The sequence below is a fragment of the Erpetoichthys calabaricus genome, chromosome 7, assembly GCF_900747795.2.
Source record: "Erpetoichthys calabaricus chromosome 7, fErpCal1.3, whole genome shotgun sequence".
NCBI classification, from domain to species: Eukaryota; Metazoa; Chordata; class Cladistia; order Polypteriformes; family Polypteridae; genus Erpetoichthys; species Erpetoichthys calabaricus.
In genome coordinates, this window is record NC_041400.2 from 164,340,090 (window position 1) to 164,354,433 (window position 14,344).

Here is a 14,344-nt window from a genome sequence, read left to right on the forward strand (position 1 = left end):
CTCTCAACTCTGCTTCTCATAATCTATTTGCTAGTTTTTAACAAAACGTGGCTTATACTGCAATTATGGAATGACCCTGTCATTTTAAACACCAACTCAATGTATGACTTTTAAAGTGGCCCTAATTTTATTCATCTCTGAAACAGCTGGTATGACGGTGTAATATGGCTGTCAGAATCTAGAGGTGTTTAAGTGGCCTTCATTCATTTGCATTTAATATTTTTATATTGCTGTCTGATTTACATCCATATTAGGAAGGATCATGGAGTTGATGATGCTGTCATTCCATGTGCAGTTGTGTGTATGAGAAGGTGCATATGATATCATACCTTTAATAATAATAAAAATTCTTTGCATTTATATAGCGCTTTTCTCACTACTCAAAGCACTCAGCAATTGCAGGTTAAGGGCCTTGCTCAAGGGCCCAACAGAGCACAGTCCCTTTTGGCATTTACGGGATTCAAACCGGCAACCTTCTGATTGCCAGGGCAGATCCCTAGCCTAAGAGACACAACTCCACCTTCTATTTGATATTTAAATTCTTCTTCTTACTTCTTTGCTGGGAAGCTGAACTCCTGCATTTTTGTTAATCTCCAAATAAGCAACTGGAAATAAGCAATCTACTTAGATATGCTGGAACAAGCTTTCCTGTGACTACAGGCTTGCTTTTGGGGTATCAGGATTAAAGAAATTAGATTCTAGTCCTCCGAAAGCAAAAAAGATACAAGTTTTCCTTAATGTCTGAATTACTTTTCAGTCTGTGTCAGTACATTCTAAAGTAAAACTGATCTAAAGATCTTCCTGTATTAATCAGTTAGGAAAAAACTGTGGCTTATACTGATAATATAATTTTGCTGTGGAGAGATGTTTCCTACAAGGAGTAATGTCACCAAAGATGTGTAACACCGTATTACTTTAAAATTTAAATAAAGAATATTTAATCAGAATAAATTTGTTTTTGGCATTCAGTCTGTTAGAATAATATATGGCATTGTGGTTAAGGAGCTATGTTATGTTATATGTTTATATGCTTACTACCCAAAGGTAATAGAATAAATTAAAAAATATTTGATATTGCTTGTCGTAAGTGTTCCATCTTCATTCCTCGTATGTCTGTCCTTGGTATCCTTGTGTGTCTGAATCTCTTTTATCCGGTGCCCCCTCTCTTGAGCGCATTCCCAAAAGGCCTGCTTCTCAGACTCTGTCGTTGTCAGGTTCCTTGTTTGCCTTCTTATTGCTTTTTGACTACCACCAATAGCTGGCTGGCCCCCATTACTCACCGTGAAACCGCCATTTGTATTCTAGAAAATGTTTCCTGTCTTTGACTCTCAGTGTGCCTCCTAAGCCTTTATTCCTACTTGCGTGCCTCAAGTTCTCTTTCCTGACACTTCCTCTGTCAATTGCATCACCAAAGCTAAACTGACCAATCAGATTGCTTGGTGGGACAGGGCACAAACATACACACAGACACACACTGACACTCACATAGTAGTATTTCATTATATAGTAGAATAGGGGGCTTTGCCCCCTGCTCGCTTTGCTCGTCAACCCCCCTGCCTGAGCTACGCGCTAGCCTCTTTGTGGTTCTGCCGCTCATGTATGGGGATACAGTTATACAATTTAAAAAGATTTTTATTTTCTTGGGAATTGTTACATATGCATAATATAACTTTTTTTTTATTACAGTAATTAACCATATTAAAAAAGAGTAAAACGTAATAATTTGAAATTAAATTATGTTTAATGTTGTTCGTTGCTTAATATGATTTTGTTCTGTTTGGCTTTGAAATTAACACGCAAATACTTTTTAAACTTTTACTGTAAAACTTCAGTAAAAACAATTTTTTTAATTAAAATGTTGTCAATATTGTGTTGAATTTTGATTCTGTGTTTGGACTTTCATCATGACAACACAATGTATAACTGCTGTGATTGAATTTCGTTTTTTTTCTCTCTATTAAGTAAAACGACTTTTTCAAATGTTTGGCTCTGAGATTTGTTAATTGTCTTTGCTATTCAAATGGGAAACTGTTAACGTTTTAATACACATGTCATATCAAGATCTCCTTTGTTATGTAATGTTATCCGCGGAGGATGTACTACATTACCTTTCTTGGATACATTCTTCTTTCTACAGTAATTCGTGTGGTGGAAGACCGGACAGTGTTAACGGTTGTAGATATTCTTCAGGATATTGTAAGCTGATGTTTTCATCTTCTGCACCATCACCACCAACTGTTTCAGTATAGTCTATTGATGCACATTTAACCAATTTGTTGTGTAACTGATCGTCATTTTTTGGCATTAATTTGTTTGACTTCATCATTTCTCTGTGATAGGATTACATCACAGATTTCTGTCGATAACCCTTCGTGATAAAATTCTTCAATAAGATTTGGACATAATACATCTTCTTTAATTGGGAACTTAACATGAGGAAAACGTTAAAATTTATAAGAGCTGTGAGAGCAGAAACTGTATCTGTCAAAAGCATTGACACAAATGAGAGGTGAGAGAACCATGTGCGTGGTTGAAAATCGATGAGAAGAGGGCGTGACTTGAAAAAATCTCATGGCCAAAGTCTCAACTCATGGGACTTGAAAAAATCTCTCTAAAAAAGTCTTTTCTTGTCGCAAGATTATTTTATATAATAAAGAGATAGATATGGTCATATGACATGTAAAGAGTAGAGTGAAATTCTCGCTTGTCTGTGCTAGTATGTTACCACTCACTAGCATCACCATGGATGATTGTATGACTACCTTACCTCTGAATGTCTGTTTTTTTGTATCTGAAACATCTGTTATTTTATGTTATAGCATACGCTGTAGAGTTCTTACAAGAAAAACAAGGAAGATACACCAAACCGCGCCAAGTGGAAGACTTATGGTAAAACAATTTATCTCAGAAAACCCCTGCAAATAGCCTCTATATTCACATTATGTTTATAGTGATACTCAAAACATTGTTAAAGCTTTGGTTTACTACCATAACATTTAATTGCTTTTCAAAGGCTTTCTTCAAAATGAATCACACTCTGTGCCCTAAAGATTGACTGATGTTGTGTTTTTCTAGGCTCTGTCCGTTTGAATGCTAATTCGAGACATGAGCCTGGTCGTCTGTGAAAATGCAATGCTTGGGGCTTTTTGGTTCATGAAATTTTGTCTTTTAATTATGATAATGTTTAATCTTCACATCCCTGACAAGGATAATTGGATTTAGAAATGGATGGATGAATGGATTCTTCAAACCTGTAGAATCCTATTTTCATTGTTTGCAATCCCATAAGTATTTTGCTCAAACTGTTCTTATATCTGGTTCTTACTATTGGGGTTTTTTGGGACTCAGTGGTGCCCCCCTGTCTTTTAGAAATCTCATACCTAATTGAGTACACATCTCTGAAACTAACAAGTAATGTATTATTGCTTAATTGGAAATGTAGAGATTATACTTCTTAATAAAAATCCTTCTAGTTTTGGAGCTGTGTAATGGTATACAGTATTGCCTCTTACTAAAAGTCAAAGAAAACTGTGTTCACATTTATGTGATTCAGCATTTTTTTCAGCACACAGAGTAGACACTGCTAGCTAGTATCCAGCCTTTACCTTGCTGTTACTCCAGAATACCCAAGCAACACAGTTCCATCATGTGTCTGTTCTGGGAATTTCAACAAGTTATGTATTGTTGTTAAGGCTTTCACCAGTGTGCTCACTGTAAAAAAAAATTTTAAGTTTTTGCAAAATTGATTTCAATTTTCAAATAGCATCTAAATTACTTTTGAAATATTAAACTCCTAATTGCTCATATAATCATCCTGCACCTGATGAAGCCAGCTTCTCATTTATTGGCTGTCATTTGCACACATCCTGTACCAGCACAGTTAGGTAGAAAATACTTTTAAAGTTGTTTAAAGTAGATTTTGATGACATGAGTCACATTATCATATGAACACAGTGGAATGAATGGGGCAGTTAATTAATTGTTAAACAAATATTATCAAAAAGGAACAGGCAAATGCTGAAGCACAGAACTGGTCGAAAACCAGGAAAAAAGGAAAGTTTAAAACAAAGTGTAATAAGAGTAATAATCAAAGCTCACAATGTCCATCCTTTCAAATCCTAAGACACTCATGTACTTCAGGCTGGTATGGAATCAGTGTCTATTCCAGCCACCCAAAGGCACAAAGCAAAAACTAACCCTGATAAAAATTTCATTTTAATTTTTCCAGTAAGTACTGTAAATGTTAAAGTAAGAAAGTAAATGAAAACAACAGTAGTTTACTGTAACCAATGTATAGTACACTACTGTATAGTTTATAGTACATTACTGTATGTAAACGCCTCTGTTATCAGTAATGTACTGTAAAATAAACACTTATAAACAACTCACACTGTAAAAAATTATCGCAATGATTTTTAATCCAGAAAATTAATGTATCATAAATTAAAAGCCAGTTATCATTGACAATAGATTAAGCTTATACACTACACACACATACATATTTTAATTGTTAATGTAAAGTTAACGTATGAAATAAACTTACTTTACAACAAGACTAGAGCCATTTTTAACATACTGTACTTTATTTTTACTTATAAAGTATTTTTAAATATATATTGTGAACAAAAGGGGGCACCCCAGACCTAGAGACTTCAGACACAAGACCACCAACACAGTCCAGGGTTCAAATAAGTATATTATCTAGGTTCTTTCTTCAAGCACAGGTATAAATACAAGCACTAATCCAACTTATATCTCTAACACTTCTCTACACAACCCTTGTCCAGTACCTCCCAACTCCAACCCACTGATCAAGGTGAGGCAGCTTCTTTTATGTTTGACCGGGGAGTACTTTCAGTGCCATAGCACTGCACAGCAGAAGCACTTCCAAGTCATGTGGTAGCCTCCCAAAACAGGTAGATCTTCTTCTGGCAGCATCCTCTGACAGCACTCAAGGACCCCAACAGGACTGTACTTCACAACTATAGGTCCCATACAACCCATGGGGTGTCCGCACTGGAACCATGCTAGAGATCATCACCTATCGTACTGGGAGATGAATTGTCTTTGGTAGGCAGACTCCACCAGTCCATCCATTATTCGTTGTTCTCAACTGGTATTAAAATTAGATATCATCCCAGCCAGAGTATACCTTTATCCATGATGTTCTTCTGTTATGGCCTTGCAGCCAGGTAAGATGTTCTTTAACCTCATCAAGATGTGTGTCCATCTTATTGTGTTCCTCGTGATTAAGGCCTGAGGTCAGGAACCTTAAACACCATGATATATCTATGTCACATCAGACCTATCCAACTCTACAATATGTTTGCATTATAATTGGGGACAAATAAAGTATAATCTATCTATCTATCTATCTATCTATCTATCTATCTATCTATCTATCTATCTATCTATCTATCTATCTATCTATCTATCTATCTATCTATCTATCTATCTATCTAACAAACACTGTGCTGCGACTTTTCTACCCTACTCTCACAGTCTTTCGTTGTGTAAAACCCCTAGATCATAGAGAATCCTAAATTCCAATGGCACAGGATCATGTTTTCTAAATACAGAACTAATGAAACTGATGGCCAAGGTGGAAGCCCCAGTTCCAGGTGAGGTCAGCCTGGTTTGGCGTTTTCCTCCAGCGTGCTTTCACCCTAATTATGGTCCAATTTCCCCTTTTCCAGCCCAGTTATCCAGGATGGAATAGTCTCTGAGCAGGCTGTAGTTGAAATTGCTGCATATTCATTTTTTATATGAGGTAGTTCCTTGCAATCCAAAAGAATCCCTTTGGTGTCCTCTGTAATATTAGTCTTTTTCTGAAAAAGTATACATTATTTACATACATAATATATTGTCACACACGTACGATTAGGGGACGGTCAAAAGGCTCGATGGAGCATGAAAGAATAAGAGAAGGGGAACTGGAATGGAGCACTAATGCTTTTCTCTCATTTCATCTACAGAAAAACGCCAGAATAAAACGCTCCTATCCAACATAACGCTTCAGTATAGAAGACTTCTCTTCCGGCTCCATGGAATTACCTCACTTTCGGTCTCCTCCCAATGATCTCAGTTCCGTCATCTTTGGTCACTACTTTCTACGACACCCTGTTATTGATCTCACTTCCTCCCCATTAATTGTACTGTATTGTGTCCATAAAAACCTGAGAATTTTTGTTGACTTTGTCAAATGTCTGATTTGTTTCTGACCTTTTTGACTGAACTGGAACCTACAGCCAGTATAACTTGATCCTGTTCCACAGCACTGTCAACTACACAGTACATTTGCATTATAGCGTTGCATTGTAGTGTAGCACCATGCTGTAGCTTTCTTACTCTATTCTTGCAGTATTTTGCAGCTTGAAGCCCCTGGCTTGCATTGAATCCTATGTTTCAATGGCCTGGTGTTGCATTTTCTATGTACAGAGATTCAAAACTTATTTCCAAGGGTCCCATGAGGCAACAGATGGGAGAAGTCCCAGAGGCTTTACTGCTACCAACACTGATGGAGGAAAGAGGAGTTTCTATAGGTTTTTTCCTCCAACATGTATTCACCCTAAATATGGTCTGACTCCCACCACCAATCCATAGACAATTCAAGACTGAATGGTCTCTAAGCAGGCTGAGGATGTACCTGCAGCACTGGATTAACATTTTTTCAACACAAGGCAGTTCCTGGCAACCCAAAGGATATCCTTCATTCAGCAAATGAGAGGCTAGACCTCCTTGGTGGCTTTGAGTGAGTGGGTATCTGGCAATAGCCTGTAGAGCACTGAGTGGTGTGAGTGATGGTTCCTGGGTGTATGCACTTTTTAAGGTCCTGTTACAGAGCATCCAGCAGAGATCACGCCCAGAAGAGGTGCAGTGACATTTCTTCCTTCAAGACTCACCACAGGCAGTGTTTATATCTGCATGCATCAGGCATGCATGAATGAACAGAGCAGCAAACTCCCTTGGCCAGGCCTGTGTGTCTGTTGGTCAGTTTGTGGAAGGTCATGTTCTCCCAGACCACCATGGCTGTGTTGACTAAGAGGCTTCCAGACTTTCTTTGGCTCTGATGAGCTTGTAGATATTCTTTGCCTACCACAAGTCTGGTTTGACTCCCTCCTGTTTGAGTTCCCTTATGAACTGGACGATGTCCGTGTAGAACCACATGGTGTCTCAGGTTAAAGGGTAGGAGGTATCAGACTTGTCCCCTCCAAGCCTTTTCCAAATGCGCAAAGGGAGTTTCCAGCAAGATTGGTACTGTAGGACTTCAGCAGGGATGTCTGGTATGCGCTTTCTGCCCATGAGGTATTCTTTGTACATGACTGAATTACCCTGTCCTTCAAAGAGTCTCATATGAACACATAAGTAGAACATGCAAATTCCATACAAGCAGTGACCACGCCAGGTTTCAAACCAAGTACTCTGGAGCTGTAAAGTAGAAGTGCTAACCAATGTGGCACCATGCCACTTAAAGATTCAAAACAAAAGAAAATAAAAAAAGTAGTTAAAACAATCACAAGTTGAAAAGTAAGTGCCAGAAGTAGCAGCAAGCATTCAGAATCACATTGGATATGGTTGAGGATAGAGGAAAGATATAAATATGAAGAGCTGCTATTCTTGTGTTATTCACACCTATATGTCTAACATGTCTATTTTTAGGGAGATAAGGGAGGAAATGTACATCTTCATTTCGAAAACAGTGTAAGCTTTTCTAAATTTGTTACATACACACACATTTATGTAAAACTAAAAGGTCAGACTAAATTCAGAAAGAAGCCTATTTTTAAAAAAAGACAAAGTTATGCCTTACTGTTTAACATTCTACCCTATATGATTGGCTCTAAGCTAAGCACTTAACAAAGTCAAATCCAAAACTAAATTATATATATTGGCGCACTCCTTCCTTGATGTTTCATTCAACATCTCAATATAGAAAGACACTCAAAATTGCATTTTAAAATGCATATATACAGAATATAATTATAACCAAATCATGGCCCTTCAGAGCCCCAGACTCCAGACACAAGTGCGCAATACAAGCAAGGATTCACATAAAGAGAATTTTATTACACAACAGTACCTTTCACAGGTTTTTCCTTCAACACACAAGTAATCACAAGCACAATCCAATAATGGATTTCCTTCACTCTCCTCTAAGCAAGCCTTGTCCTCTACATCCAAACTCCAGCTTCCCTGGGTAGGGAGGAGTGGCACCTTTTATGCTGGACCTGGGAGTAGTTCTGGCGCCAGGACATAGTCTGTAGCGAGCTCTCACTACTAGTAGGAAGCTAACACTGCTTAGCGTTGTAATCTTTTCTCTAGGTAACCTTACTGTATGTGCGAACATGGCATCATGTTCACCTCACCTGCTGGAGGCACCCATTTCTGTATGAATTACAGTCTTGGGTAAAGGGCCAAGAGTATAACAGACCCAAAAAATACGAAGCCATGAATTGATTTTCAAAATGAAACAAAATTTACAAATATGAATAGGTCTCTTTATAGCTTTTTAAAAATCAAAAATATGGATAATTTCATTAAATATGACTCAGTGAAGCTTAGGGGCTCCCATATTGATTAGGGAAAGTGAACCAAGTCTGCCTTGGCAAGGTGTATCTTTGAGGGGTTTTTTTGAGATGAGAAAAGTAATGTTGATTAAACCGTTTGTATTCAGTTATCTTAATGTACTACAGTTTTAAAATCACATTTGACTTTGCTTTAATATGGCATTATGAAGTGTTGCTACATCTTTCTTTTTCCCTTGTTTGATAAAGTGAATGCACATACTGTATTAACAGAGGACCTTCTGAATTTTTTGACTGAGATTCCTCTTCATATCTATGGGTTACAAGTCAGCTACGTTTAGGAACTCTGTGAAAACTCTTCATATTCATTAAGGTATCAAACGTTTTTAGTAAAACCATGTGTGTTTATTAGGCCAGTTAGCTAATCCTGGACTGGTGGGTTATATGTTGGAGATAGATAAATTCACTGTCTCTGTCAGTGCTTTAGTGACTTCTTCAACTCAATGCTAAAAAAATCTGAATTTCTTATTATATGATTGTAACTGTAACTCAAGAAGCTCTACTTCTATTAAATAATTTTATCATCTTCTGTAAAAAGCCTTGCACTTGACAGTACCCTAAATTTTGAGTCATGCGTCTTAAGTGCAGAGCAACATGGAGGCACTGTGAATCCAGCATCCTGAATATGAATCCTACACCTGGATGTTGTATATTTGGAGTTTGCATGTTCTGTGGTGTTTGTTCAGGTTTTCCTCTGTGTACTCTGATATCCCTCCTATATTACTAAAGACATAGAGACTAGGCGGATTGTTGTTTCCAGATTGTCTCTTTGTGACCGTGATTATGGGTATGTGCATGAGTGGGAACTACAAAGGTTTAGGGTCTTGCTTCCTTCATTTTCTGCTCCTAGAAGAGCTTTCATGCCACTGTGATCCTGCATTGGGTTAAGTATTACTCTGTTGAGTTTATAGGGCTTGATATTACAATTTCTTTCGGTAATCAGCATCTCCTTGGCTTTGTCCTTCCTTGATATTTAATTCATAGGCCCATGACATTTCATTTTAATAGTGCACTCCACTCAGCTTTTACTGTATCTCTCCTACTTGAAGACGGCTAGTTTCTCCACCCAGTTCTGACCAACTCTCTTCAGCCAGATTCAGTAGCCTTGTTCTTTGGATTCCTCAGATAAGAATATGAGGGCTTATTGAAGGACCTATCCTTGGACTCCTATCCTTTTTAATAGCTTGATGACAACTGTGGCTACACATATTTTGCAGGCAACTTACATTGGTACTACCTCTGTCCTCCAGCCCCATTGGACAGAATATTATATTACATTTTGAATGCTGCATGTGACTCTTCCTTGTGAATACCCTTTGTCATACTATCATTATGTTTTGTCATGTTTACTGTAACTCTGAATTAATAATCTTCCTTCACAGAAAATTGATAAAAGATGTTCAAAATGTAGAAGCTAGTATTCTGACTCAGTTCATACAGTGATCATATTTCATACAGCTGCCTCAATTAAATTGACATCTTTGATGTAAAGGAAACATTTACAAATGTCTTGCCATTAACTTGGAAAACTGTTTGCACCAACACTCAGTTTTGCTCATCTACACGGCTAAAATAGCAAGACAACAAAGGTGCAAGTGCCAGTGTTCTCATTGTCTCACTGTACCAGTCCTGTTGAACATTCTGTCAGATAAGTGGCTTACACATCAGTTTTAAATTAGAAAGTAGAAAATGGATGGACAGATGGATGGATGAAAAAATTACCTCTTTCCTCTTGCTGTGTAGAACATTTCTTCTTGTTAAAATACTCTCTGTCTCACTGCACTCTCTTTGTTCATTTGATTCCTTCCTCCAATTCTACAATTCAATACTTTTGATTATTGTTGAATCATCTGGGTTGATTAATTCCATATTTTTGTTCTAAGCTGGTGCTGTAAACAATCACTAAGAAAATTATTAGGAACACTATACTAATAATGGATAGGGTCTCCTTTTTCTCTCACAACAGCCACAGTTTCTCATGGCAAGGATTCCACAAGATATTGGAAACATTCCTTTGAGATTCTGGTCCATTTTGACATGATTGCATCACACAATTTCAGCAGCACTCACCTGTTCTACCACATCCCAAAGGTTTTTTATTGGAGTCAGGTCTGGTGACTGGAAAAGCCACCGAAGAACACTGAAGTGATCGTCATATTCATGAAACCTGCTTGAGATGGTTCTGCTTTGTAACCTGGTGCATTATCATGCTGGACGTAGCTCTTAGAAGATGAGTAAATTGTAGCCAGAAAGGGATGCACATGGTCAGCAACAATATTCAAATAGGTTGTGGCATTCAAATGATGACTGATTGGAATTAACGGATCGAAAATGTACCAAGAAAACATTCCTCACACCATTACTACCACTACCACCACCAGTCTGGATTGTTGACAACATGGCAGGTTGGGTGCATGGATTCATACTGTTGCCACCAAAATCTAACCCTACCAACTGTGTGTCAGAGCAGAAATCGAGTCATCTGACCAGTCTTCAACTCTCCAGTTTTGGTGAGCCTGTGCCCACTGCAGCCTCGGCCTTCTGTTCTGTTTAATGAAGCTCTGTTACCAAATGATTGGCTGAATGTCTATCCATCCACCATCCTCCTTCATAACTGTCTTATCCCGGCAATCATAAGGCGCAAGGAGTAGTTATTTAAAATTAAAATTCGATCAACCAACAGAATTCTTAACGTTAAGGGGCGGTATGGCTAATAAGATTGCTCGCGCCACAGCACGTCACAGGCGCGCGCACGAGAGCTAACCAGGCGAGCAGCAGGACCCCGCGGAAGTCCAGCCAGCGCCTGGCGTCTGCGGGCCGGATTGTAAATGCGCCATGACTCTTGTCTGCGCGGATCGTATTGCGAAGGCTGGATGCTATTGAGAGTTTGCGGCCCGTTGTAATTTAGTTCACAAATCTATCCAAAAGGCTACACCTCAGGTGCGTAGGAAGGAGCGAGGGTGCCGTGTGAGTGCCTGCGCGTTACGGCGATGACGGCAAGGAAGAGTCGCTGCGTTGGTGTTATTTGAAGGTCATCTTTTTTTAATCCCTAATTTTATTCTGTGTCTGATCTCATTGCAGCAAACCAAGATGGAGTATGAGTGGAAACCAGACGAGCAAGGACTTCAGCAAATTTTACAGCTTTTGAAAGAGTCTCAATCCCCGGATACGTTCACGCAGCGATCCGTCCAACAAGTATCCTTCTGCTCCTTTTTTTAACTTCTTGTGCCGCGGCTGTGGAAGCGGAAGAAGAGGATTTTGTGGTGTCGGTTATCTGACTTGCAGGATATAATTTGAGGTTTGGTTGAACAAGAAGAATGTAGGATGAAACCACTCTGTTTTATTTATTTCCATTTTTTTTTATTTTCCTGGCAGGCCTGCCATATTCAAAGTTAGAGCACCACTGCCTCGAACTAAGAGTCGGTTGGGATGTGCCGGTAAAGGATAGAATGGAAATCTGTGCGTCGGCTTCGTCAGTCCTCGACAATATGGATTAAAAATAGATTCCCCGCCGAACACCGGGCGGCAGGCACGTTTGCTTTTAACAAGTGGTGCCACGCTCTTTCAGCTTCCCCATGGCATATTGACACAAAATCAATGCAGAGCGCTGCTGGGAAGATCTTCACAATGCGCGTGTCATCTTCTTTTAGTGAGTGGCAAGTTTGTTTCCCACGAGACGGAAATGGGTACAAATGCGGTGGGCAACATACGATGGCGACATACATGCCTGAGCGCACCCCTTCCTCTCCCTCCCCCCCTTTCCCTCCCAGAAAATGGTGGCACTCGAGGCTTTTTTTAATAAAGTTGCGCTGCAGAATATTTTTTCCTCACCTAATGTACGTTTAAGAACGCTTTCCGTAGCAGAAAATGTAACAAAGTACCCCGTAGGGTCGTCTGCGCATAGTGTCAAATAAAAATAGCACTTTGTTATTGGTGTTTATTTCTGCATTTTATTTGGCATCGTCAGTCTTAAATAACAACATAATTCTTTGGTGCAAGTTTTTAAAGAAACTATTTGCAGTATATTTTATTACGAATTAACATCTTTGCCCTCCCAAGGCAGTCATAGTTTTACACAAATTAATTCCAGATTAATACTAGTGATCAAATTAAATTACATTTTTGTTTTGATGAAGAGTTTAATTTGACCAGTTTAATGATTTCGGTTTATGTGGTTAAAGTATCAGTAATACCCTGTTTGCGTCGCAGAAGTACTTTGCCTATTGTTGTCGAACTGTTGTTACATCGCTGTCATTTGGCTGTCACAACGACGTTGCCTTTCTAAATAATCTTAAGGTTCATATTTTTATTTTAGATTACAGTAGACTTTTTAAAGAGTATTGTTAACAATGCAGGACCTCTTGGAAGGTTGACATCAGTTCTGTTAGATATTCTGTTTGAGGTGTGCCTTAGACTCCCAAGTTCAAGTAAGGTGGGTGTTTCCAAGAAATTCAGTGTTTAGTTTTATGTCTGCTGTAAACAATATGCACTTGTTAGGTTTTGGTTACTGATTGATTTTGATTTATTATGTATATAATAGTAACTTTCTTTCGTGTGATTAGCAGTTTTGGTTTGCAGAATCGTAGTGTTTAAAAAGTCATAATTTTATGAACCACCTCTTTAGGAAATTCTGCACGTTTGCCCAGGCCTAATATGTTGCAAGTTATTTTTTCACTTTAACTATTTTAGAGTTCAGTCATTTTTGCTACAATTAAATGTAGTTTGTCCGAAGGTAACAGTTTCTGTTAAACAAATGAGTTATTTTCTTAAGAACCTGGAAATTCAGAAGCCCATTATAATTTGTATATGTTTTATTAAGTCTGCAAACATTCAGAATCTTACTAGGTTCTCAAAGCTAAGGAATGTAAAAGTTTTGGTTATTATTATTTTTTTGGTTGTGTGATGTTCAGTTAATATGTTTTGCTCTAACAGTAAGTATTGGCAATGCGGTGTAGTGGGCTAGGGTACCTTTAGTCACAAGGCTGCACATTCTGTCCGCATGTCCAATGCATTGTGTGATCACGGCTTCCTTTTGCTGCAAATGTGAAAATATATGTAAACAATTACATTGCATACTTAGTCACTTTTGCATAATCTCTCTATTTCTCTCTGTTTGCTTTGGTATGTCTATTATTTAAATTGAAGTTATTCCTTATTTTTTGGCTGATGCTTTTATCTAAGGTGACATATATTTGATAGGTACAATTAAGTGACATTTCCTTTTGTTTTTTTGAATTGGAGCGCAGGCAGGTAATGTGACTTAACTCGTGATCACACAATGTTAGTTGTGGGATTTTCCCCCCCCCCCCCCACCCCCCCCCCCCCACTCTTAAAGATTGCAGTAATGCTGATGTCAAATGAAAATGTTATTGTACTTTAGGATTAGTGAGATCAGAAGATAAAAGATGGTGTTCTTTTTCTGCTTTTTTGTTGAAATAATTTTGTAAACCTTTTGCAGACTCTCTCTATTAACAGAAACTAAGGGGTAAATGTTACCTGGTAGGGTTTGGAAGGCTTCTCATTAATGGGGCAGATAAAAAAAGGTTATCAAGAATGTAAAACATAACATACTATGTCTGTCGATCAATGCTAAACTCCCTTACAAATGGAATTTTTTTTCTTTCCTCAGATATGCATGTAGGGTCTGTTAAAATGGGTATAGATGAGAGCCCTTTCCCATCATCATTAAAGTCTAAAATTCAGGTATTGTGAGCAATGCAGCAGTGTAGACAGAAAAAATGGCAAGCCAGGAAAAGTGA

General features: G+C 38.3%; 1 protein-coding gene across 3 annotated transcripts in view; it reads left to right on the forward strand.

Annotated features, from left to right (window-relative positions):
* Positions 1 to 11,286: 11,286 nt before the first annotated feature.
* Positions 11,287 to 14,344, forward strand: part of tnpo1 (transportin 1) — a 168,742-nt gene continuing 165,684 nt past the window's right edge. For 2 of the 3 annotated variants that reach the window (XR_003716763.2, XM_051930192.1), the window contains exons 1-2: positions 11,287 to 11,525; positions 11,667 to 11,780. Coding sequence is in view for 2 of the 3 variants with exons in the window: in XM_051930192.1 (XP_051786152.1) it covers positions 11,676 to 11,780 (105 nt within the window). In the remaining variant the exon portion in view is untranslated. The remainder of the gene's footprint in view (positions 11,526 to 11,666; positions 11,781 to 14,344) is intronic. The other variant, XM_028805662.2, reaches the window with a different exon arrangement.